The sequence below is a fragment of the Manis javanica genome, chromosome 6 (genome assembly GCF_040802235.1).
Source record: "Manis javanica isolate MJ-LG chromosome 6, MJ_LKY, whole genome shotgun sequence".
NCBI lineage: Eukaryota > Metazoa > Chordata > Mammalia > Pholidota > Manidae > Manis > Manis javanica.
The window spans coordinates 28,350,909-28,375,852 of record NC_133161.1 but is presented as its reverse complement, the minus strand read 5'-3'; the positions used below and the strand labels follow the sequence as shown (position 1 = coordinate 28,375,852).

At 37.0% G+C, this 24,944-nt stretch overlaps 1 protein-coding gene across 13 annotated transcripts in view; it reads left to right on the top strand.

Annotated features, from left to right (window-relative positions):
• The window catches only part of CPED1 (cadherin like and PC-esterase domain containing 1), a 252,263-nt gene that overhangs the window by 204,403 nt on the left and 22,916 nt on the right, over window positions 1-24,944 (top strand). For 10 of the 13 annotated variants that reach the window (XM_073238530.1, XM_073238537.1, XM_073238532.1 and 7 more), the window contains 2 exons: window positions 9,710-9,827; window positions 16,592-16,728. In XM_073238530.1, coding sequence (XP_073094631.1) covers window positions 9,710-9,827; window positions 16,592-16,728 — 255 coding nt within the window. Of the gene's footprint in view, window positions 1-9,709; window positions 9,828-16,591; window positions 16,729-17,236; window positions 17,397-24,944 lie in introns of all 13 variants that reach the window. The other 3 variants (XM_073238539.1, XM_073238541.1, XR_012132159.1) reach the window with 2 other exon arrangements.

The following is a 24,944-nucleotide window of genomic DNA, read 5'->3' as shown; positions in this document are numbered from 1 at the left end:
CTAAGAGTGGAATTACTGGGTCAAATGTATTTCTGTTTCTCATATTTTGAGAAAACTCCATATTGCTTTCCACAATTCTTGAACTAATTTACATTCCAGCCAACAGTGTAGGAGGGTACCCCTTTCTCTACATCCTCGCTAGCATTTGTTGTTCCTTGTCTTTTGGATGTTGACCATCCTGACTGGTGTGAGGTGATACCTCATTGTGGTTTTAATTTGCATTTCCCTGATAGTTAGCAATGCAGAGATTCTTTTCATGTGCCTTTTGGCCATCTGAATTTCTTCTTTGAAGAACACTCTCTTCAGATCCTCCACCCATTTTTTAATCAGATTATTTGTTTTTTGGGTATTGAGGCATGTGAGCTCTTTATATATTTTTGGTGTTAACCCCATATCAGATATGTTGTTTACAAATATATTCTCCCATACTGTAGAATGCCTTTTTGTTATGTTGATGGTGTCCCTTACTGTACAGAAGCCTCTTAGTTTGATGTCCCATGTGTTCATTTTTGCTTTTGTTTCCCTTGCCCAAGGAGATGTGTTCAGAAAAAAGTTGAGCATGTTTATATTCAGGAGATTTTTGCATATGTTTTTTTCTAAGAGTTTTATGGTTTCATGAGTTACATTCAGCTCTTTGATTCATTTTGAGTTTACTTTTGTGTGTGGAGTTGACAATAATCCAGTTACATTCTCTTACATGTAGCTGTCCAGATTTGCCAACACCAGTTATTGAAGAGACTATCATTTCTCCATTGTACACCCATGGCTCCTTTATCATATATTAATTGGCCATATATGTGTGCATTTATATCTGGGCTCTCTTTTCTGTTCCGTTGATCTCTGGGTCTGTTCTTGTGCCAGTACCAAATTGTTTTTGATTACTGTGGCTTTGTAGTAGAGCTTGAAGTTGGGGAGCATAATCCTCCTGGCTTTGTTCTTCCTTCTCAGGATTGCTTTGGCTTTTTGCGGTCTTTTACTGTTCCATGTGAATTTTAGAATTATTTATTCTAGTTTGTTGATGAATGCTTTTGGTATTTTGATAGGGATTGCATTGAATCTGTAGATTGCTTTAGGCAGGATGGCCATTTTGACAATATTAATTTTTCCTATCCATGAGCACAGGATCTATTTCCACTTTTTGGTGTCTTCTTTAATTTCTCTCATGAGTGTCTTATATTTTTCAGGGTATAGGTCCTTCACTCCCTTGGTTAGGTTTATTCCTAGGTATTTTATTCTTTTCGACGCAACTGTAAATGGAGTTGTTTTCCCGATTTCTCTTTCTGCTAGTTCATTGTTAGTATATAAGAATGTAACAGATTTCTGTGCATTAATTTTGTATCCTTCAACTTTGATGATTCAGTTATTGGTTCTAGTAGTTTTGGGGTAGATTTTTCAGGGTTTTTTATATACAATATCATGTCATCTGCAGATAGTGACATTTTAATTTCTTCCTCCCAATCTTTCATTTCTTTGTGTTGTCTGATTGCCATGGTTAGGACCTCCAGAACTATGTTGAATAAATGTGGTGAGAGTGGGCATACTTGTCTTGTTCCTGATCTTAGAGGAAAAGCTTTCAGCTTTCCATTGTTAAGTATGGTGTTGGCTGTGGGTTTTTAATATATGACCTTTACTATGTTGAGGTACTTGCTCTCTATACCCATTTTGTTGAGAGTTTTTATCATGAATGGATATTGAATTTTGTCAAATGCTTTTTCAGCATCTATGGAGATTATCATGTGATTTTTGTCTTTCTTTTTGTTGATGTGGTGTATGATGTTGATGGATTTTCAAATATTGCATCCCTAGAATAAATCCCACTTGATCATGATGGATGATCTTTTTTGATGTATTTTGAATTAGGTTTGCTAATATTTTGTTGAGTATTTTTGCATCTATGTTTATCAGGGATATTGGTCTGTAATTTTCTTTTTTTGTGGTATATTTGTCTGGTTTTGGTATTAGAGTGATGCTAGCCTCTTAGAATGACTGTGGATGTATTCCCTGCTCTTCTACTTTTTGGAAAACTTTAAGGAGGATGGGTGTTAGGTCTTCTCTAAATGTTTGATAAAATTCAGCGGTGAAGCCATCTCAGGGGTTTTGTTCTTAGGTATTTTTTATTTTACTGCCAATCCAATTTCATTGCTGGTAATTGGTCTGTTCAGATTTTCTGTTTCTTCCTTGGTCAGCCATGGAAGGTTGAATTTTTCTAGAAAGTTGTCCATTTCTTCTACATTATCCAATTTGTTAACATAATTTTTCTTAGTATTCTATAGTAATTTGGTCTTTCCATGATGTCCAAAGAGATTTTTCTTTCTCATTTCTGATTCTGTTGATGTGTGTAGACTCTCTTTTTTTCATGATAAGTCTGGCCATGGGTTTATCTATTTTTTTTATTTTCTCAAAGAACCAGCTCCTGGTTTAGTTGATTCTTTCTATTGTTTCATTCTTCTCAATTTTATTTATTTCTGCTCTGATCTTTATTATGTCCCACCTTCCAATGACTTTGGGGGTAATTTTTTCTTCCCTTTCTAGTTTCATTAATTGTGACTTTAGACTGTTCATTTGGGATTGTTCTTCTTTCTTGATATAAACCTGTATTGCAATATACTTTCCTCTTAGAATGGCCTTTGCTGAATTCCACAGGCTTTACGGTGTTGAGCTGTTGTTTTCATTTGTCTCCATATATTGCCTGATCTCTGCTTTTATTTGGTCATTGATCCATTGATAATTTAGGAGCATGTTGTTAAACCTCCATGTGTTTGTGGTCTTTTTGTTTTCTTTGCAAAATTTGTTTCAAGATTCATACCTTTGTGATCTGAGAAGCTGGTTGGCAGAATTTCTATCTTTTTTAATTTACTGAGGCTATTTTTTTGTGGCCTAAGTATATGATCTATTGTGGAAAATGTACCATGCACACTTGAGAAGAATGTGTATCCTGCTGCTTTTGGATGGAGTGTTCTGGAGATGTCTGTTAGGTCCATCTGTTCTAATGTGCTGTTTAGTGCCTATATCTCCTTACTTATTTTCTGTCTGGTTGATCTGTCCTTTGGAGTGAGTGGTGTGTTGAAGACTCCTAAAATGAATGCATTGCATTCTATTTCTCCTTTAATTCTGTTAGTATTTGTTTCACATATTTAGGTGCTTCTATACTGGGTGCAGAGGTTTTTATAATGGTTATAACTTCTTTTTGGACTGACCCCTTTATCATTATGCAATGTCCTTACTTGTCCCTCATTGCTTCCATCATTTTGAAATCTATTTTGTCCTATATAAGTACTGCTATTCCTGTTTTTTTCTCCCTATTATTTGCATGAAATATCTTTTTTCCATACCTTCACCTTTAGTCTGGTTATGTCTTTGGTTTGAAGTGAGTCTCTTGTAAGCAGCATATAGATGGGTCTTGTTTTTTTATCCATTCTGTAACTCTATGTCTTTTGATTGGTGCATTCAGTCCATTTACATTTATGGTGATTATTGGTAGATATGTACTTATTGCCATTGCAGGCTTTAGATTTGTGGTTACCAAAGGTTCAAGGGCAGCTTCTTTACTACCCAAAAGTTTGTCTTAACTTATAAAGTTTCTTTTTTTTTCTCCCTTCTTTTTCTTCTTCCTCCTCCACTCTTTCTATACTAGGTATCATATTCTGTGTTCTTTGTGTATACCTTGACTGACTTTGTGGGTAGTTGATTTAATTTTGCATTTGCTTAGCAATTAGTTGGTCTACTTCTTTTACTGTGGTATTATTTTCTCTGGTGACAGCTATTTAGCCTTAGGAGCACTTCCATCTAGAGCAGTCCCTTTAAAATACACTGTAGAGATGGTTTGTGGGAGGTAAATTTCCTCAAATTTTGCTTATCTAGAAATTGTTTACTCCCTACTTCAAATCAAAATCATAATCTTGGTGGGTAGAGTATTCTTGGTTGCAGGTCCTTCTGTTTCATTGGAGTGAATCTATCATACCACTCCCTTCTGGCCTGTAGGGTTTCTGCTAAGAAGTCTGATGGTACCCTGATGGGCTTTCCCTTACACATGATCTTTTTTTCTCTCTCTGGCTGCTTTTAACTCTGTCCTTGTCCTTGATCTTTGCCATTTTAATTATTATATGTCTTGGTGTTTTCTTGCCATCTAACTTTTCCCCCACCCTGGATTTCTACCCACTTTTTATCTTGATTTCTAAATGCCATCTACTCTAAACTTGAATGGCCATGTTTTCATTCCATTTCAGAATGTTTCAAATGCTCATCCTTCCTGGAATTATATGCTTAATTCTTTTGATTATATTTCCTTGGATAAGTGATAAACTCTGTGAACACTGGACAGTATTAAATGACTGTGCAGGTCCATAGTTGTTCACAGACTTCAGAAGGAATCAAACCTATCTAAATCTTGATTTTGGACTTCTGCCTCCAGAACTGTGAAACAATATCTTTCTGTTGTTCTAAGCCACCCAGTTCATAGTACTATATCAGCAGTAGGAAACTAACATACCACCAAAGGTGCTATCAGCCCTTTTCTGATTTTCTATTCTTTTACTTTATCATTTTAAATATTTTCTTTACTTAAGTTTGCATTTTGAATAATATAAGCATGATTCTTATGGGGTATGTGGTGGGGACTTGATAATGGGGGCATTCTAGTAACCACAATGCTGCCTATGTGACTATATATTAATGATACCAAAATAAAAAGAATATATGTATATATAAGCATGATTCTTACAAAAGGCAAAATCTTTAAAACATAAGTAAAAAGTAAAAGTTCATTTTTACTCCCCCATCTCTGGCCTACCATTTTTAATCTTCTCAGAGAGCCACTGTTGAGAATTTTCTTTTATATTATTCCAGAAATTATGTATGTACAGTCAAGCATATATAATATCTAGCACTTTATTTTACTTGAATAAGATCATGGTATATATAATGTACTGCAACTTGCTTTATTGATCTTAATAATATAGCTTATATATCTCTCTATATCTTCACTCTGCTTCTTTCTTTTCTATGAATCACAAAATATTCCATTATACGAATGTATTAGTTATTTACCCAGTTCCCTATTGATATATACTTTTTTGTATCAAGTTCTCTTTTATTTTATGAAGCATGCCAGCAAATTTCCTTGTAGACTTTATAGCGAATACTTGTAAGGTAAAGTCTTAACAGTATAATTTTACTTACAAGGTAATTCCAAAGTGCCTTCCATAAAGCATATAATCTCCTTTAATATAAATATATGTGCATTACATTCTTTTCCTCATGAAAAACATTCTGTTTTAGGATCAATGTAGTATGTAAAGGATGATCCTGTAATTCTTATTGCTAATGTATACCTCAGCTAATTATTCTATAAATGTGTTCATTGGGTGTCCAATATTGTGCATTGTACAATAGCTTCTAGTATTTAATGGCTGGCTGACTACAATAAAAGGAAAGCAGTTGTTAAATGTACAGACAGTGTGAAGACAAAAATAATTCATTCCTTAGCTCTATTAAATCATAGTAACCTATTTCTTGTGGGAAAAGGAACAGTCCTGATCTAGAGTGGATTCTACCATTGTGGGGGATGGCAACCATGCCAGGATTATCAAGTTTGAGAAGTCACCACTAACTTATTGGATATAGCAGCAGCCCAGAGGAAGGGGGGTGGGGGATGGGTCCTTCTGGAAGGAGCTGAGTGCCATAGGTAGTAAATGTACATATTTTGATTTGGATGTGCAATATTCATTATTCAACAGAAGAGGAGACTTGTTTTATCTTAAAGGAATGACTCTGTGGGGCCAAAAAGGTAGATACAGTTTAAAGATACCTACCAGATCAAATAGTCCAATTGGTATTGCTCTCAAAATATAGCAATATCACATTAAAAACAAGAAATACTAATTCCTTTGAGGCTAAACACTTTTGTAAGGAGCTTAAATGGGCTTCCAGAGAAATTGCTAAGAAAAAATAGTGATCATGTATTCATGATAGGGTAGGGCTAGGGCTCCTTAGCATCTTTGGGTCACTATAGTACTTCATGAAAAGTTAAGTACATTTTTAAAAATGGTTTAATTTTAAAAATTAAAAAAATTAATTTAAAAATTAAACATATACACTGTGCACACATTTGGAAAAGAAATTCCTATTAGTTATCTTATTGCACTCTATCAAGAGCTATGACCCTCCACTCAGGAATTTGTGAGATCTCCAGCAAAACGACACACTCTAAAAGGAGCACTTTCTGGGGTGAATGCCATTTTAAGCAACTCTGATAAATAGTACCTTTTCCATGGGTCCAGACTCTGAGGTTCCAGGAGATGTGACGCTCACATCAAAAGTGCCGTCATTCCTTTTGTTGAATGTGTGCCTGAACCAGACCAAACTACTGATGACATCAGTGAGAAAGAAATGAAAGATGTTAATGAGTTTTTCCTTTTAAGGTAATTCAATTTATTTTTTTTATTAGAGAAGTTAATCTCTTTCCAGATGTAAGGAAATACTTTAAAAGACTCATTATGCAAAGAATAGGTTTCACTGACTCTTAGAGGAAGAGAGAAGTTTGGCTGCATCTTACATTTCCCTCGTGGGTTGACTAAGTAAGTTGGTTTCTCCTTGCTATCAAGCAGCGCGGAGGTTGGCGGCTCAAAGACAGCTCTACAGTCCCACGGCTGCATCTGCGTTCTCATGGTTGTCCCATGGTCACAACATGTCTGCTCCTCCTGCAGGCTCATCTCCACATTTTAAACAGAAAGAAGAAACAGAATGACAAAGGAGATGCAGCATCAGAGAGGCAAAACTGACAGCAGGAAGCAAAGCCTTTCTGGAAATCTACAGCTCACTTCCACTTAACTATTTTTTTGGCTAGAATTGTGTCACATGGCTATGTCTAGCTACAAATGAGACTGGGAAATACAGTTTAGGTTCTTTGTTTGTTGAATGATAGATACATTGTTACCTAAGGTCTTTCTGTTAGAAAGGACGAAGGGAGAAGGGGTATTGTGTAGGTACCTAATATCTTCTGCTTTAAAATGGCACAGATTTACTTTATACCTGGAAATGCAAAGTGCTGTGCTGAGAATGCAAGTCCTAATCTCAAGCAACATAGTCTATCACGTTGTCAAAAGTTTCTTCTTAATCTTGAACAGAAATCTAAATCTCATTTGTTCTAATTAGCCTCATAAGTGCAGCTTAGAACAAACTACTGTAATAATAGAGAAGCATATATTCTGATCTGACTTCAAAGCTGCTGAAACAAATGACTCACAACAGGATAAGCCATTAATACATGAAACAGTACATTTTTCTCATTGATTGATATGTGTCAGTTACATGCAGAGTTTCAAGGGAGACTAGCAAAGACTTGGATAGCTATGGTCTGGACTATCTTGCTAATGCCCTCCAGGTGAATTTAGGACATGATCATACACACGCACACCACAAAGACCCCAAGCACACAGTAATTATAGGCAAAGATCTGTCCAATTCCAGACCTATGCAAATGTTTCAACATTATTTGCATGATGATATATGCATGTGTGTGTATTTGCATGTGCGTGTGTCTGGGGGGTGTATTTAAGATACACTTCTATGGACACACTGAACACAACATCTCAGTCTGAAGTACCTGACTTTAGGTGACTTGATGGCATGTTCATGGTGTGTTTCAAATGGTATATATTGTTCTGTAACAAAATACAGTCTTCAGTTCTTTTTCTTTATCACGTGCTGTAGAAATCTCTCCTTGTTGGTCCATTAGATCTAGCCTAATATGTGTTCCAGATACATTGCATAAGGGCTTTTCTATAGCACATTCTGAGAAGCCTGACTTTGGGGCTATGAATTACGTGAATTTTTAATTTTAGTATGAAGTGCCCTCCAAAGTAGCTGAACTAATTTGCAATCTCATCAGCAGTGTATAATGATAATTATTTCTCATTGCTCTCCCTAACATTTGATATAAACTTTTGTTTGCTATCTGACAGATTCTTAATGATGTTTCTCTAGCTTTACAAAAGGCCTAGTCTCCACCAATTAAACTATGGATAATATCATTCATAGATGTTTATTCAGGCTAAAACTCCTCACAACATTATTATAAACTGTGTTATTTTTTTATGGTTTTTTAAAATAATGAACATTTTCATACAAATCACATTTCTATTCTTTAAAGTATCATAAACTCCATTTTCAGTGATGAAACTACAGCTCAATCATTTGTCATTAAAAATGAAAATATGTCAAGTCCAGATTTAAAGAAGTCTGTATATCCCTCTATTCCTTTCATTCCTTAATGTCCTGGTCCTTTTTGTATGAGATCTGGAAATCTAAGTTGGGGGTTAGGATACTTAAGAATGTGAGGGAAGGTGACTAGAAGTTGCTCATTAGAGGCAGTCACAGAGCAAAGAAGAGATTAAAGCAATTATGTCTCTCCATTACTGAGGATTCATGTTATGAAGAGGGAGACAATTGAGTCAAACCCATTTTGCATTTAGTAGATGCTTATTGTTGACTACTGTAGAGTAGGGACAGGTTATATATGTGAGTGAAATAATTGTTTGCTTTCACGGAGTATTCAGTCTAGTGGAAAAGACACAAATAAATAAATAATTACCAACCTGTGAAGAGTATGAAGGAAGCAAACGGTGCTGACATGGACAAAAGCAGGGATATGTACCTGGGGTAGGGTTTTAAGACGTCTTGCTGAGACATAAAACACAAAAAGATGCTCTCCTGGCACACTTAGGGAGAAAGCATTCCTGACTGAGATTACAGCATTTTTATCTGTCCTAAATGTGATAGGCTGAGAGAAGCTGGTAAGAAGGGTGGAAGCAGAACCAGGTGAGATTGACTGGAGGGACACAGAGCAGGTCCCGGTGCCAGTAGCTCTGTAGAAAAGCTGGGAAGTCACTTTGCAGTATATGCAAATATCAAGTTATAACACCGCACACCTGAAACTTACATAATGTTACATCCCGATATTACACCAATAAAAAGAAAGGATAGGAGGGAAAGAGGGAGTGAGGAGGGAGGAAGTGGGGAAGAAGAGTAAGCTGGGAGAAGATGAGAATGGTCTGAGCTGCTGGAGCAGAGGAGAGATTTCAGAGTCAAAAACTGCTGTTCTCCACTGTACATGTCAGGCTGTAGAAGGCCTCGCTTAGTACGGAACATGCCTCTGTAATGATATCATTGCACTGCAATTTTACTGACTTTTGTAAATATATGAATGTGTTTTGAATAAAATATATGTATTTGATTCCATTTCTGGAATATCATGGGTCCTTAATAAATGTGCACTGAACTGAAATTCATCTGTTAAATTCACATTGTCTCCAAATATTTCCCATTAACATTTTTCCACTTTTTTAATGTTCTTTCCTCTTGATATATTGTCCTCTAATATAATATGCTATATTTTTAATGAGTCAACAACACATAGGTTTATTTTTTAAAGTAAAACTTGCATCCATTTCTTTAAAAACTGGCAGAGCAGTAACATGAAAATCAATACTAAAATATAAATTAAATTGTCATTAGAATTTACATTAATCCCCTAATGTAAGTAGTTAGTCATAGCACAAAAAACTCTTACTAAGTCAAATACCACAGGAAGGGTAAATAAGAATTGTTCCCTTTTATCCAGAGGTGCAAAAAAAAAATCTTAGTTTTTAGATTTTACTATGATGGATCATGTTAATTACTATGGCAGCTAATTTCTACCATTTTATTGCAGGACTGTGGCTTGCTGATTCACCCGGAAGAGGCCTGCGGGTTACAGCCTATTTCCTTCGACTACATTGAAGCCATTTCACAGCCTGAACTGAAGATCTGTCCATCTGGGGACACAAAAGGTGACTCTTAGATTGGATATCACTTCTCTTAAGAAAAAAATCTTTAGTTTAGATAAGCTATCTATATAAATATAATTAAACTATATTTGCACAAAAAAATGACAGTAATGTATTACTTTTTCATTAGTTTTAGCTGTAGCATATATAATTAATAGAAATGCATTGCTTTAATATGTGAAATATTTTGATTAATCAAATGCTTTTCTCTTCACCCTCTGCTCTTTGCCTAGTGAATCTATGTTATCTACAATTATCAGCCAGAAAGACACTTATGTAAAGATACTTCCTTGAGCCTCTGTTTCCTTATTACATATTTTCGTAGAACTGGGTGCTTTTCTTCCATGGCAGTTTCCGTAATTTAAATGATAAGTATGTGATTAATTGTTTGATGTCGGTCTTCGCAGGCTGTCCGCTGCATGAGGCCAGGGAGTGTGACTTGTTCACACTCTATCAATTCACTTAGCACCATAATTTCCACAAAGTGGATACAAAATAAATATCTGTTGGCCCTGTGAACTAAAGAAGTGCTTATGGATGCATGCTTAATTTAAATTATTTCCTTTAATAAAAAAAAAATCCCTGGGAAGGATCACCAACATCTCCCATATATGGAACATTAATAGAGGCAGCAAAACTGTAAAGTCAAACTGAAATCACAGTGTTAAATCCTGCCTAAGCCTAGAGCAGACCTGGAATGAGACGCTTTGGAACCACTGCCCACATTCCCTGTTTCTCTCCTGCCCAGCACTCCTCTCTCAGTAGAGATTAGTGGGGTTGAGCCAAAGCCGGGACTCAGAATGCCTCACAAGCAATAAGAGGCGCAAGGGAGTATCTTCTCTGATATTCCTGGTTACCACTCTGGCCTTCTGATCCAGGTTTCCCTTCATCTAGAAGCTCTGAGAAAACACTCAGGAGCCTTCTACCCTTGTCGTGAACTTCACACTACAGCTTGAATGGAAAATGAGTTTCACAAATGGGCAGGACAAATTGCAATTCGGCATGCACAGTTAACAAACGTGGGCATATCCCCGTTCCTGAACATGTGTTCTACATAATAAATTACAGTCAGTACATAGGGAGGGATTTACCCATTAATGGTGTCAGGTGGTATGGTTTATGGCTTTCAGCTAAATGAGATCTATACCCTTACATACAAAGGAGATATGATGTGCCTAGGTAAAAAAAAATTTTTATCAGATGACAATTTATGAGTATCATAAAATAACTTAATTCTGTACCTCTTATTGAACCAAGTCAAAAGTTCTTCAGCACAGAGTTGAAGATTACTGAGATTCCTCAAGAAGTCGCAGCTTCTTCTATCCATTAAATTTGCAGTTAACTATGCCAGGCCCTGTTATGACGCTATCTTGTACCTGGTCCTTACAGGAGGGGTCGCCATAGAACACGGGCCTTCTGGCAACTTGAGTAGCTAGGCCTCTTGAGAGAGGTTTCCCAAAATTGACGCCCAATCAAGCCCGTTCTCTTTAGCCTGACAATTCCAGGTCTCCAAAATCTGACCCTTCCAGTCTCTCCCAATTATTCCCAGCCCCGCAGCCTCACTTAATGCCCACAATGCTGCTGAAGGACTCCAGACTCTTGATTCAGGCTATTGTCTTTAAAGTCTACTTCCCATCTTGGCTAATTCTCCTGGTGCTGTATCTTCCATCCAGGAAGCCTTTCTTTACCACCCCTCCCCCAGATTAGCTTCTTTTCTGTTCTCCCAAAATATCTTGGGCACATGTCTATAATAGCACTTAACTTCATTATGTTTCAGCATTTAATTTACATGTTTCTCTTTCTCCAATCAATGGTCTTCAAAGTGGAACGATGTATCCGAGCAAGGGGAGGGAGTGGCATGGGACAATTCACAAAGAGGAAGCTAGTAGAGATTAAAATATACACACATAATTTTATCTCATCATTTTTTCTTTATGGTGGATATAACATATGCATATAAAACTATATATACATTGGTTACACATGTATATTAATATGTTGAAGTTGCATTAACAATAAGTTTTTATAGATGACTGCCCTAGATTGTATGTTTCTCCAGAGCAGAAATTGTCCCATATTCATCTTCCAATATCTATTATATGATTTTAAATGGTTGCTGAACTAAAACCAGGATCTAAGCTCTCTCCCCTTCCACAGGAGATGGGGAGCAGCCAGGGTACAGTCAACCAGGGATAACTGTCCCACCCTTGAGGTCCTAAAAATCTAATAATTAAAAGCAAATGAGTGAGATCAGGCACAGAAGTTTGCCAGACTAGATTTTATTTTTGCTGCCGGAAATGATTTTCTTCCCTGATGGTAGGACTCCCTCCCACTGAAAAAAGTTGTCACAGTGGACAACACTGGGAGGAAGTGTATTTAGGTCCTCTAGCTTTAGATTATATGGCCACAGATTGGCTCCAAGACCTTATTTTCACAGTACATTGTAGTTATTTGGCAGTACTAGATCCATTTTTTCACCTAGCGAATGTAATGATGGTAAAATTGTCTTTTCGATAACATTAGCTCATATAATTTTGAGTGACTATTTTTTTTAATTCTTAAGTTTATTTCTAGCCTTCAGAAAATAAATTGACTATAAGATATAACCTAAGAATAAGATATCTTGCTTAAGGAAGAAAAAATAATTCTTCTAATTTAAATAAAAAGGAAATGTGTACAGTGATTGTTGAATGAGAAATATCTTTAGGGAAAACAGTTCACATTGCATTTATGATATGTAAACAGAAGATTTTGTCGTATCTTCTTTTTAGTGAGGAAATATAACATCTACTTTAATACTTGTAATATTGAAAATATAGATGTATTTTTTCTTTTTAGATGTAAGATATAAAAATTTTATAGCTTTATAAAGTCAAGAATTGCAGCTGTCATCTATATGATTTTACATTTCACTATGGCCCAAAGTCACAAAATTGAGTTTCTTTTCTCCAATATATCACCCAACCTGATGCACTTAAATGGCTAGAATCTAACTTGCATTAAATATAAAGCTGTAATTATAAATCAAGTAACTACTCCCAAAAGATAGTTTCATTCCTCACAATGTTCTTCCATAAAACATATGTCATACTTTATTTCAGAAATCACAGCTTTGATTCATTCAATGTTTAAAAATATAACAGAATTTATTTTTTTGACAGTTCTAGTTAAGAGCTGGTATCATTTAAAATGTCAGGAAACTCCAGTCCTGCAGATGTTATACAGATGTCTATTTGAAGCAGTATTACTAACTCACAATAAAAAAGGCATTGTTAGCCAATACAAAAATGTGAAGAGTTATGACTATATAAATATATAGTAGTATGAGCCATTGGGGCCAAATTTTCAGAGACCCAATCAGGCATCCTTTTTATGTGCATGCAATTTTATGCCCACAAACTAATTGCACCCATATTTGGCTCTTCGTGCATGCAACTGGCCATTTGTTTCTTCAGCCTGAGCATCAAATAGCCAAAGAAGGCCTTCGTTCATGTGAAATTAGCTGTCAGCAAGACTGTGGGTGTGCAGAGTATCTGGGGTAGAGGATGCATGTACTCTTAGATACTCCAGGTCTAATGAAAACTGAGCCCTTCAAAATATTACTAAATATAACCTTATTAGCAGAAACACATTTGTGTCCCCAACATACCACATCTCCTTAGAAAGAAAATGAACCATCTCTTTTAAAGAAACATTGTCTCTCTCAACATATAAGCCCACTGAATAAATTCAGCTTTTAAAAATAATGATAAATTCATTATAAGACCAGTTTGTGGGTTTTCCTACAAGTGCTCCCAAAGAGATTATTGAGCCATAGTTCATTTTCATATGATGAATTTGTGCTGACCTACCCTACCATTGTAAGAGGATCAGTAGATGAGAGACTCTGAGACCTCAGCTCTGGTCCAGTCCTGTCAGCAACACTATGATTCCACTTCTGTCATTCAACTCTTCGGGCCCTAGTTCATCTCTTCTGTACAAGAGACGAATGGAAAGGAGGAACTACAAGACCCATCCAAGAGGATTTCATATGCCCATTGAACACACATCTGTGTGAAGAAGAGGTTCTTTTAGAAGGAGGTTTTCTTGCGTATCAACCAAGTTAAACCCTAGGCTGTGTCTAAATCATATAGTATTAGAAGGAGCCAAGCAGAGATGTGGAGAGATAGATTACTGGTCACAAACACTGTATTCCAGAGCAAACTCAGAATTAGAGAGCAAGATATATTCTGAATGAAAAACAGAAAAATTACAAAAGAGAATTGGATGGAGAAACAAGAACTTTTGTAGTCTGCATTTTGTATTAAAAAAGCAGCTATGTTGACAGTAACTGCACTAGTTGGGGCGATAATTTAATAATGCATGTAACTGTTGAATCACTGTGCTGTCTACCTGAAACCAGTATAATATTGTATATCAACTATACTCCAACAACAAAAAAAAACAGCACCTCTCCTAAATTTTCTGTGCTGTACCTTTTACAGTACTGTTGTTCTCAACATCTGGAAAGTTTGGAAATATCTTTCATCTAGTGAATCTTCTTTTTTTCTCCAATATAGATAAAGTATACTGGAGGTGAGTCACTTCTTCAGGCTCACTCGAGTCAGGCCCACCTCTTCACTGTCCCTGAAGTACCACCCACTCTACCTCTCTAAATCTTATCTATCCATAAGATCTGGCCACATTTTATATGCTCCATGAAATCTTCCTGACAACTCTAGCCCACATGACACTTTCCTTATTCTGAACTACTGTGCCTTACTTAAGGTAGGGGTTGGGGAGTAAAATGTATTCATCAGTTGCTATGTATCAGGCATTATGGTAAGGCTATACGAATTTTCCTTATGGAGAAAAGATTAAGTAATCTGTCCCAGTTAAATAGTCAACCTTGCCTGCATATTAGAATAACTTGAAGAGTATTAAAAATGTACTGATGCTGAGTCTCAGACCCAGTGGTTCTGATTTAATCAATCTAGGAGAGAACCAGGGCCTGGGTATTTTCCAAAGCTTTCGGGTAATTCTAATGTGAAATGCTGAGGTCCACAGAGCTAGTTGGAAGCAGAGCCCAGGTGTGTGTATCTCCAAAGCCCAAGATCTTTCAGTATAACACATATTTTACTTACTCATTATCTATCATTATGCTGTAATTACTGCACATGTATAAATATTTTACATACGTAAATTGTAACCCTCCAACCTGATTAAAAATTTTTAAGGTTTAGCATTATAGTTAAGAGGCTTATATAAGTTAGCATAATGAAGTGCTCAGAATATCCCTAACATCTGGCAGACACTATGAACTGTTAATTTTTTAAATATTGTATCATAATACCAATAGGATAATCTAGCATCTAATAGAGAAGATGCTTCAATAATGTATTAAGTAAGATTCCTTCTAAAGTGTAGTATTTTCTTTTATCTCCCCCAGTTTCTCTCTCAATATGCCCACATTTTTTTCTCTTTCTGTGACCAACTAGTAAACCATAAACTAGATTTCCTTTCATGCTACATTATTTTTAACTAGTTCCACACACACAAACACACAATTCTGACATCCATGAGGTCATGAAATATAACTGCACCATATTCATACCCTGAAACAGTAGAAATCCTTCCCACTAAAATTAATGTCACACCAGATAGTTTTGTTAACAGAACCACAAATCAAAGCCAGAATAGATAGTTATTAGAAGTTTTCCTTTCTCATTATGAAATAGCTGGGGATATTTAACTACTCAATATTTTGAAGAGAAACATAGAGTAATAACATAAGCAAGACTTTTAAGGTAGAGCAGATAATTGTTGGAGACATCTGGGTGTTGTCCGAAAAGGAGATAAATAAACACTGTATATTTAATGTGCTGTTCAAATTCCATTTCTGAAAATATGAACAAGGAAAAAAACAAAAAACAAAAATCATTTATTAATTTTTTCTAATAAATTATATATGTATCCACTCACTGAAAGCTAAAGTGTTTTGAGTATCAATCAAATAGAAAAGATTTTAAATACACTGAGAATATTCATATATCTTCTAAATATTTACTAAAGGTGGTGACCTACTTATGCCTGAAGTCTGCTATTAACAAAGGTGAATATTATATTGTAACTGTGCTAGATACATTAAATACATTATCCCAGTAAAGGCTCACGCCAGTCATGTGAAAAGAACAGTACACACTTCATCTAAGAAATAAAGAAATTAAAGGCAATGGAGCTAGAAAGAGGTGAAGAGACTTATGGCAGAAAAGCCATTGCTCCAATTAAGGAGTAACTAGTCTTCAAAATAACAAATTACAGAATATTAAAGTAGTTCTCTTATACCTTGACTCTCAAAGTAGGGAATATATCAATTATTGGATAGTTCACCGAAGTATGTGTTAGGCTGATATTTGTAGCCAACCACCTCAAAATTGGTGGCTCCCCACCAATTTTGGTCCTACCAAGTGCCTAATGTACTATTTAAAAGTAAGTAATTCTTGAGTAGTACATGATCATTCAATTTTTTTTAAACTATGTGGTTTTGTGGAATGGAATTCACACCTGATTTCAGCATGAATTATGTAACTTCAGAACATGACTTATACTGCAATTCTCTCTAGTTAGCAGGAGGCCATGCATATTGCTCCACTGGATTTATATGATAAGAGTGGTCTTCTCACTATCATTTCCGTAATGGTGTACCATAGCTGAATTCCAAAGTTACTTGCAAACTATAATTTCACCAGCCGAAACAGAACCGAACGAGGTTATGCTGTCTGTTCCAGGCCAATGGATCGTACCTTGCCTTAGCTGTTCAGACAACAGGACCTGTGACTGGAGAGAAATAACTTGGCAGCCCCACAAATGCCAATATGGTGTCCTAACTAAGCCTCAGCTCCAGCAGTGCCTAAGAGGAAGGAAGGTAGGTTCTGGAGCCAGTACGGGGTGCCTTTAAATTCATGCCACCTTCAGTACCGGAAGCCATCCAGTTGTGTTATCAAGACCAATTGCTGATCTCTCGCTCTGCAGAGGATAATTCACTGAATGTAGTTTGGCTTTTTGAATCATATATAAATGTTATCATAGAAGAGTCTTAGCAATTCTTGCTCAAAATGCTCAGTTATTTCCAAATAAGGTGCTTGACAGATGGAGGATATTAAAGCCATGTCCTTTGCTGACCTGATTGCATGCCAATTTTCTCAGCACAAATTGGTAAAAGCTTACCACATCAACTGACAGATGGCAGTTCAGAGCAGCTGGCCGTGTCAACTGCAGTTCTAGCAAGGCACTGCCGTTAGAGCAGGCAGGCATCTGTAGCTTGCCCAAGCAAAGCAATGTTCCCGCATGTAAGACACTTCTGCTAGCTTACCGGTGCATGGCATTGTTTTTACCCACTAACCTTCGTGATCTTCTTTCACATTCCTGGGCAGGTCTCGCATGGACCACACTAGGCTACTTTTCCTTTAGTGAGGCTTCTAAGCTCTTGGACATGCGATGTCTCCTTGCTAGGCGCCCTCTGAGTAGGTAGATTCCGGCAGAGCCCTCGGATGCGAACTGGTCACATAAACTGAGATGCTTGGTTAACGTGAAGTAAGTAATCCTTATCCAGATTTTCAAAGTACGTTTTATCAGATGGACATTTCCTTATAAACTCTTATAAGCCTCTCATACATGGGCAAGACTGAGTTCAAAACTGGACTTCTTTAAAAAAAAACTTTATCAATCTATATAGAAAAGAGCACTGGATGGAATGTGAGCCAGTTTTTCAGATTAGGTTTATGTTTAGATTTTCCACTAACAAATAATTGAATAACAATGATGGGGGGTGAGAGGCAGGGCGGGAAGATGGATATTTTCATGGCTGAGCATATCTGTAAAGATAAAAGCAGCGGTATTAGATACTTTTAAAAAGGGAACAAAATTTATTGATTTTGTCAGTTGCATTATTAATTGTCAGTTAATATTATTATTAACCATGCATTGATTCTGTATAAGGAACTGTGTGTACTGCTACCTGTTTTATACCTTAAATCCAACCAGACTTTAAGCTTGATGAGGGTGGGGAACATGTTTGAAGCACTGCCATAATCTCACCACTTAGCATAATTTTTTATATATAATAGTCACTTGATCAATATTTGTTGAGTAAACAGACAAATTAAAATCTTATTTATTCCTCATCACAATTCTGTGAGTTGGTTATTATTTTGTGTTTTCTCCTAAAGAAAATTAAAGCCCAGGGGGACTGAGTAATTCTCCCAGGATCACAATTGTATGTGAGTGGCCACCACACGGGCATTTTCAGCCACCAAGTTAGACAGTCGAGCCTCCATATCTTAGAAATGCAGGACTGGAAGCCATGAAAATAGTCCTTGCCATAACTGTCAGGCTTCTCTATACTCTTTCAGAATACTGTTCTGACCTCAGAATTTAGAATGTTCAGAAAAATTCCAAGATGGCACAGTCTATGAAACCTGAAAGGCAGTAGTTGTTCATTTCAATTCATCACTAAATTCCATGGCTTTCAACAAGGTATAACTTCTCAGGCTTATTTCCTTTTATCTCTAAAATAATAAGTCTATATGATCGAGTCCTAGATCTTGTAGATCAATCAACTTTGTAGAACGCTCAAAGCTTTCTTCTTTGTCTGTCTTAAAATACCGTAGACGGGATAGCCTAAACAGCATCTATTTTTCACAAACTTGGAGGCTGAGAAGTCCAAGACCTGGGTGCCAGTGAGGTTAGGGTCTCGTGACGGCCCTCTTTCCAGCTTCTGTTAGCTGCCTGTTTGCTGTGTTCTCACAAGGCAGAGAGAGAGAGTCTAGTCTCCTGTTATAAGGACACGAATCCCACTACGGGGGCTCAACCCTTATGACTTTGTCTAAACCTCACTACTTCTCAGAGACTCCACCTCCTAATACAACCACATGGGGGAGGTGAGGGTTTCAACATGCACGCTGTGGGTGGATACAAACGTGCACTTCTTAATACTGTCTTTGCTGCTAATTTCAAGGCTGGTTATTAGCAACCCTAGAAAGTAATGATAAGAAAAATGAAAGATCCCCTTTCCTACCTGTTAGAGAGATATGATGTTGCAAAATCTGAAAATAAGCCCCATGTTCCGATTAGGTGATCATAGCAGAGAACAGCCAGCTGGCTGTGTACCCCTGAGGGCTTATCTAAGTGATTCTCCTAGTCCAGAGGTGTCCTTCACACCTGCATGCTCAGACACTCAAATTTGCCCGCATACTGGCAGCGGTCCTACAGAGTCTGCCTTGTTTACCACAATGCTAATTTATTCTATACACAACAGGGAAGCACTGTACATTTTTAACAGAGGAGTGGCACAACCAGAATTAGAAAAATCATTCTACAGCAGTATGAAGACTGCCTAAGAGGAGGAGGAAATGGGTGCTGGGGAAGCAGAGACTGTTTAATGGAAAAATCCCATCATGAAACACTAGGAGAGGGAAAGTGTAGATTCTAAGTACAGATTTCCAAAGAAAGTACAGATTCAAGGACAGTGGCTATTTCATAGTCTATGTGAAATCATCCCATCAGTGCAAAATCTAATGCATGCATGTAAATATGTCTACATCCACAGCAAATTTCTGGAAGTAATAAGCAGCTAAGAGTGGCACCGAAGTGGAAGGAAGTGACAGGCAATAAGATAACAGGACTGGCTACACATTTTGCAGGGCCCAGTTGAAAATGGAAATGCACGACCCTGTGTTCAAAAGTGTTAAGAATTTCAAGAAGGCAACAACAGAGCAATAAATCAAGCCCAGGACCCTTCTACCTGCACAGACTCTGTGCAGCTGCCCAGGGCACATGCCTGTGAAGCCAGCTCAGAGAGTGAAGCATGGTTAGTGATGGGTGAAGAGATCTTTTCAAGCATCTATATTATTTTCATGTTTACGATGTCTGAACATTTTTTTAAAAATCTAAAAATCTAAATTGTAAAGGGTTGTATACATCAGAACTAGGGCAGAAGCAATGAAAATGCGAAGTAGGAAGAGCCTGAGAAAGGCATTTTATATTCAGAATCACAGGACTTGGTAATATACAGACAGGTGTTCTTCTCATACACCACACAGCACAGAGATAGTTGTGTAAACATTCAAAAGGACAACTAGGAAATAGCACTTCTTTCTTAAAAAAGCCAAAACCCTCCATTTATAAATAGGAGTAGGTCAGCCAGAGGTTTTCCAGGACATCTATTTCTCACTCTCACGAGAAAAATATACGAAGTGATCTTGAAACTCTTATCTTTCATTATTAAGACAATTAAGTTTTCATCCTACCCAGAAATGTTTATGATCACCATTCTATTCCAGAGACAAATACATGTTATAGCATAACCAATTAAAAAATAGAGAAACAAGTAACAAATATTTTGTTTTTTAAACACTGTATATTGATAACGCTTTGGCTCATTTTCATGTTAAACATTCAGGAAAAGGAACATACTTGAATGAATTCACTTCACATACGCCTAAGGACAGAAGGGTCGTGGAGTAGACAGAGCCGCAGAGAGGCAATCAGGAAGCCTGTGCTACAGTTCTTATCCCACCACACGAAGGGATTTTTTATTCATCAAACCCATCGTATCACCTTGTATCAAAAGCCTTGTAATATCAGCTATCCTTAACATGTCAGCACAGAGTGGAGTTGAGGTGGTGGCCTAACGAAGTTAAGCTCAGAATATTTTTGGTCACTTTAGGGACGGGACACTGTTCATTTGTTCATCTACCCTTTGTTGAGCTAAGAGTCTGTTCTAGGTGCGTACAGCATGACCCTCCCTTTGAGGTGCTAAATTTCTAGTAGAAAAAGACAGATGGAAAAGCTATCATTAAAAATATGGCCTGACAGTTGCAAAGGTGGGGAAAAGCACAGAGGCTGGCACCTGACCACTGACTGGGGCTCAGAGGTTCTGGAAAAGTCTCTAAAAGAGAAAATGCCTGGACAGTGGGGGCAGGTGGTAGTTATATGCGAATTGCCCATCACATTACTTTGAAATAGTTTCATTGAACTAGAAAAAAATAGGGGTCTTCATTTGTTCCCCCAAAAATGCATTTGTTCCCCAAAGGGGAGCTTCCTATCACTCAAAGCTTTCTTTGATATCCTTCTTACTGGAGGGAAAAGACAATGGGCAGGAACCAAGCAGGTGAGTTGTACACTAGAGATGATTCAACGTTTCTCATTCTCTTACTTTTCCATGTGTTCCAATTTTTGTATCTGGGATTATGTAAAAGTGAGAACATATCTAAACATGCAAATTCTAAGATATAGTAGCCTTACTAACCTGAAGACTTACTAGGTAAAACTCAGATTTTTTTATAGTGAAAACCCAGAAGTTTCACTGTTGCTGTGAATAAGTTGTGTGAACATGTGCTACAAAAAAAAAAAATCCCAGAACTTTATTTTAAATCCTAATCAATGCAAGTTTCAGCTTTTAGGGAAGCATTACACTGAGTTATCTTCCTCTGAAGAGTTAGATTAAAAGGCAACAGAATTTGACTGGGTAGGTGAGAATTATTAGAAAGTTAGGCCTTCCAATAGCACGCTGTTTTGTTTAGAATCTCCAAGTAGTCATTTCTCTCAGTTGAATTTCCTTATGCTGTGATTATGATCTTTTACATCTTTTACTAATGTTTTACATTGCTGAATGCAAGACTGTAGCTGGAAACACATGCCCACCCGTGGGGAGGAATAAAGCACAAATCAGTTGAGATTTTTTAAAAAAGGTTCATATATTGATATGTTTCCATAGTTTTGACCAAGAACCCCACTGTGCTTAATGGCATGGGAGAGGGACAGTACTTATAACTGCACTTCAGCTATTTGCCTTCAATCCAGCTTCTTGAACAGGAGGCTGATCTCTGGAAGAAAAGATGGAACAAGGTTTCTCCTTGAAGCGTTTGTATCCCATTTCTTATGTGTGTATGGAAGGCAGGTAACTGTGAGACTCCTTTTAAACCCTAAGTTTATCCAAACATGAGTTATGTCCTGATTAGGTTTTTGCATATACATAATAGGTTTTGTGAAGCGTAATTGTGTTGAATCAAAGCAAAATCATTTGAAATAGACAAGCTGTCTTCAATTATACTCTCACACATTTCTCTAAATAGATATCTGCCTCTTACTTAATAAACTCTGAATGGAACATTTTTGAAAATTGATCCTAGCATAACTTTGTAATCACAATGTGAAATATATAGAAAATAGTTTAGAAATATGATAACCTAATTTACAATTGAAAAAACTTAGAAACCTGACCAAATTGAATTAAACAAGCCCTTATTTTGTTTGCCGGTTGAAAACATGGTTCAGAATTTAAACCAGTAATAAAATATATGAGAGAAGAGTGCAATTAAGAAAGGGAAATATAAAAAGGCAATACTGACTGAACATACTTAAACTCAGCTGTCAAAACAGGAAATGTAACTTACATTTGTAAGTAATGTTTGCAAGTTAAGTAGTGTCTTAGACTTTTAAGGTGTTTAAATCTTTGAAGTGTGGCTCATTTATAATAATATGTTCTGACTAATATGTGAATTCCATTATGGTCACGCAACTCATTGTTGCTTGTCAGTTTCGATGAAAAGGGGAGGATGAAAGGAAAGGAGCATGCCTCACTCTCACCAGGATTGGATGACTTACACAATGGCAGGCAGAATGGCATATAAAATTTTGTTCCAAGCACCTAGATCTATGTCCGGTGATATTGTTTAGTTGTTTGTTTTCCTTTTCTGTAAAATGTTAGGTTTTTGAAAGTGATTTGCCTAAATGTCAATTTACTTTTGTTCTTGACCCGAAAGAGCAGGTTGGTTGGTCATTGATAGCCAGTTTAATCAAAAAGCATCAGTAGAACACATTTGTTGTGACCATATTACATTTCGCAGGGAGAGGCTTTCTTGAGCTAGATTTTTCAGCAGGCCCTGGGTATCATTAGCTGTCTGATCATTCTCAGCTTCATATTTGAGCTGAATCACCCGTTGCCTCATTTAGAAATGGCTATTTATATTATGAAAGCAGTGGTGCTCAATCATGTGGCTTAGCAGAATCCTGGGGAGCTTTCTAAACATGTGGGCTATGCGTGGCCCTGGACTAGATGTGAATAAAATTTCTCTTCACCTCGCTTTCATTTCCTTTATGTAGCAAGGCGAGAGCTCTCCAGTAAACAGGCATTGCCTAGATTCATGGACAAGTAGCTTCTATCAAACTCCTACATCACTTCCCCTCTCGGAAGGGTCCAGTGGGTTCTTGTTAGTTGGGCTGAGTCCAGAGTGCTGGCATCTCCGCGCACTTTGTTGGTTCTGTAGAGGTATCCCCACTTCTGTGAATACTGAAGGTAGAGACTATGCGAGAGGAGAGAGAGGAATGAGGGAAATTATTTTAAATCAAAAAAAGTATTTCCTGTCTACTGAGTCTACATATACCCAATTCTTTCCCAGCCTCACAGATCAGAATCTGAGACACTAACAATTTATCACCTTTATATTGACTCAGCCCAGATAGCCACCAATGCTTCTCTTTGCTAATTTGCTAACTATGTCCTTGTACATTTGATGACTCCAGAGAAAGGAGGTAATGGAGTACAATATTTGCATGTTTAAGTATCATTATTGTTAGTTCCCTTCATTCAGGATGAAATAAAATGAAATGGAAATCATTTTCTTGTAGATTTGAATCAAAACTTGCCAAAATCTTGGTTGCATTTTCATCAGTAAAATTTGCCTTATTATTTGCTATTATTTGCCCTAAAGAACTAACTCCTCTAACAACAGAAGCCCTTTTCTGCATCATGTGGATTATAAACTTAGCTTTTCATATACTTCATACTTTTGCTAATTCACAGGTAGAAGATCTGAATTTAGGGTTTAGGTTTTCATTCCCAAACTTATCATATAGGAGAATATTGTAAAGACTAGCTAAGTGCTTATCAAACTCATTTCCTCCTCTTCCTGGCACACAGCTTGACTACGTTTCTCAATCTCGCTTGAAAGTAGGTGTGTGGCCACATGACTGAGTTCCAACCAATGGGATGTGAGCAGCAGTGGGGTGCCCAGCACCCAGGGTCGCCCATAGAAAACCTGGCAGCTCTTTACTCCTTCTCCCAGCCCGCTGGATATCAATGCCTGGAGAGTTCTTGGAAATCACAGTTGAAGAAGGCATAGGCCAGTCGACCCGGGACTCTGAATGACCTTTCAGCTCCAGCCCCACACATACACTATCTTCTTGGAACCACCTGGAATGTTTCCCTGAGGGAGAAATAAACTGCACTTGTGTTTAGGCCACTACACACTGGGGCTCTGTTTGTTATAGCACTTAGCCTGTTCCACCTCATACAGGGACCATAGAATATTGAGAAATTAGAAATGGAAATAAAAATAATTAAACCACTTCATGGTTTTCCAATAAGGCTATTTTAAAACAATTTCCAAGCTTTAATGGAACCGAGAAACATGATGTACCTACAGGTCCTATGGTCCATAGTGGTGTGAAAAAGAGTAGGAAAAATACCAGCCCCTCTTTACTTTTCGGTGGCACACCACATGCCAAGTCTCAGGAACAGAACAGATGCAAAACTTATCTAAGCACATCTTTGACCCCTGCTGATGAGCTAAGATCCTGTCTTTCGTGACATATCCAGGCACAGATGTTTCTGCTCCTCTCCAGAGCCTACCTTGATGGAGGCAGGCTCCCCTCAGTGTAACACAGGACCAGAAAAGAGATTCTGTGTTGGAAAATGTGGCTCAATCTTTGGTATAAAGTTGTTACTGGAATCCAAAATATGACTAACATTATTGCTGTCATGGGTTTATTGAACCCATCTCCACTCTCTTAAGCCATAGGAATAAAGTCTATTTAAGCTGATTATTTTTATGTGCATTTTCAAAATGCTGTTAAACAAAATGGATTTATTGTTTTTGATGCTATTGCTGCTATTGTTTTTTATTATTATCATTAAAAGCCAATGTATGTTCATTTTAGAAAATACAAATGAGCAAAAAGAATAAATTGTAGTGATTTCACTGCTTCAAAATAACCAGTTACCTTTCCAGGATGTTTTCTATACATCTACATGCTTTACTTTTACAAAAATGCAATGACGACTGATTTTCTGTTTATAAT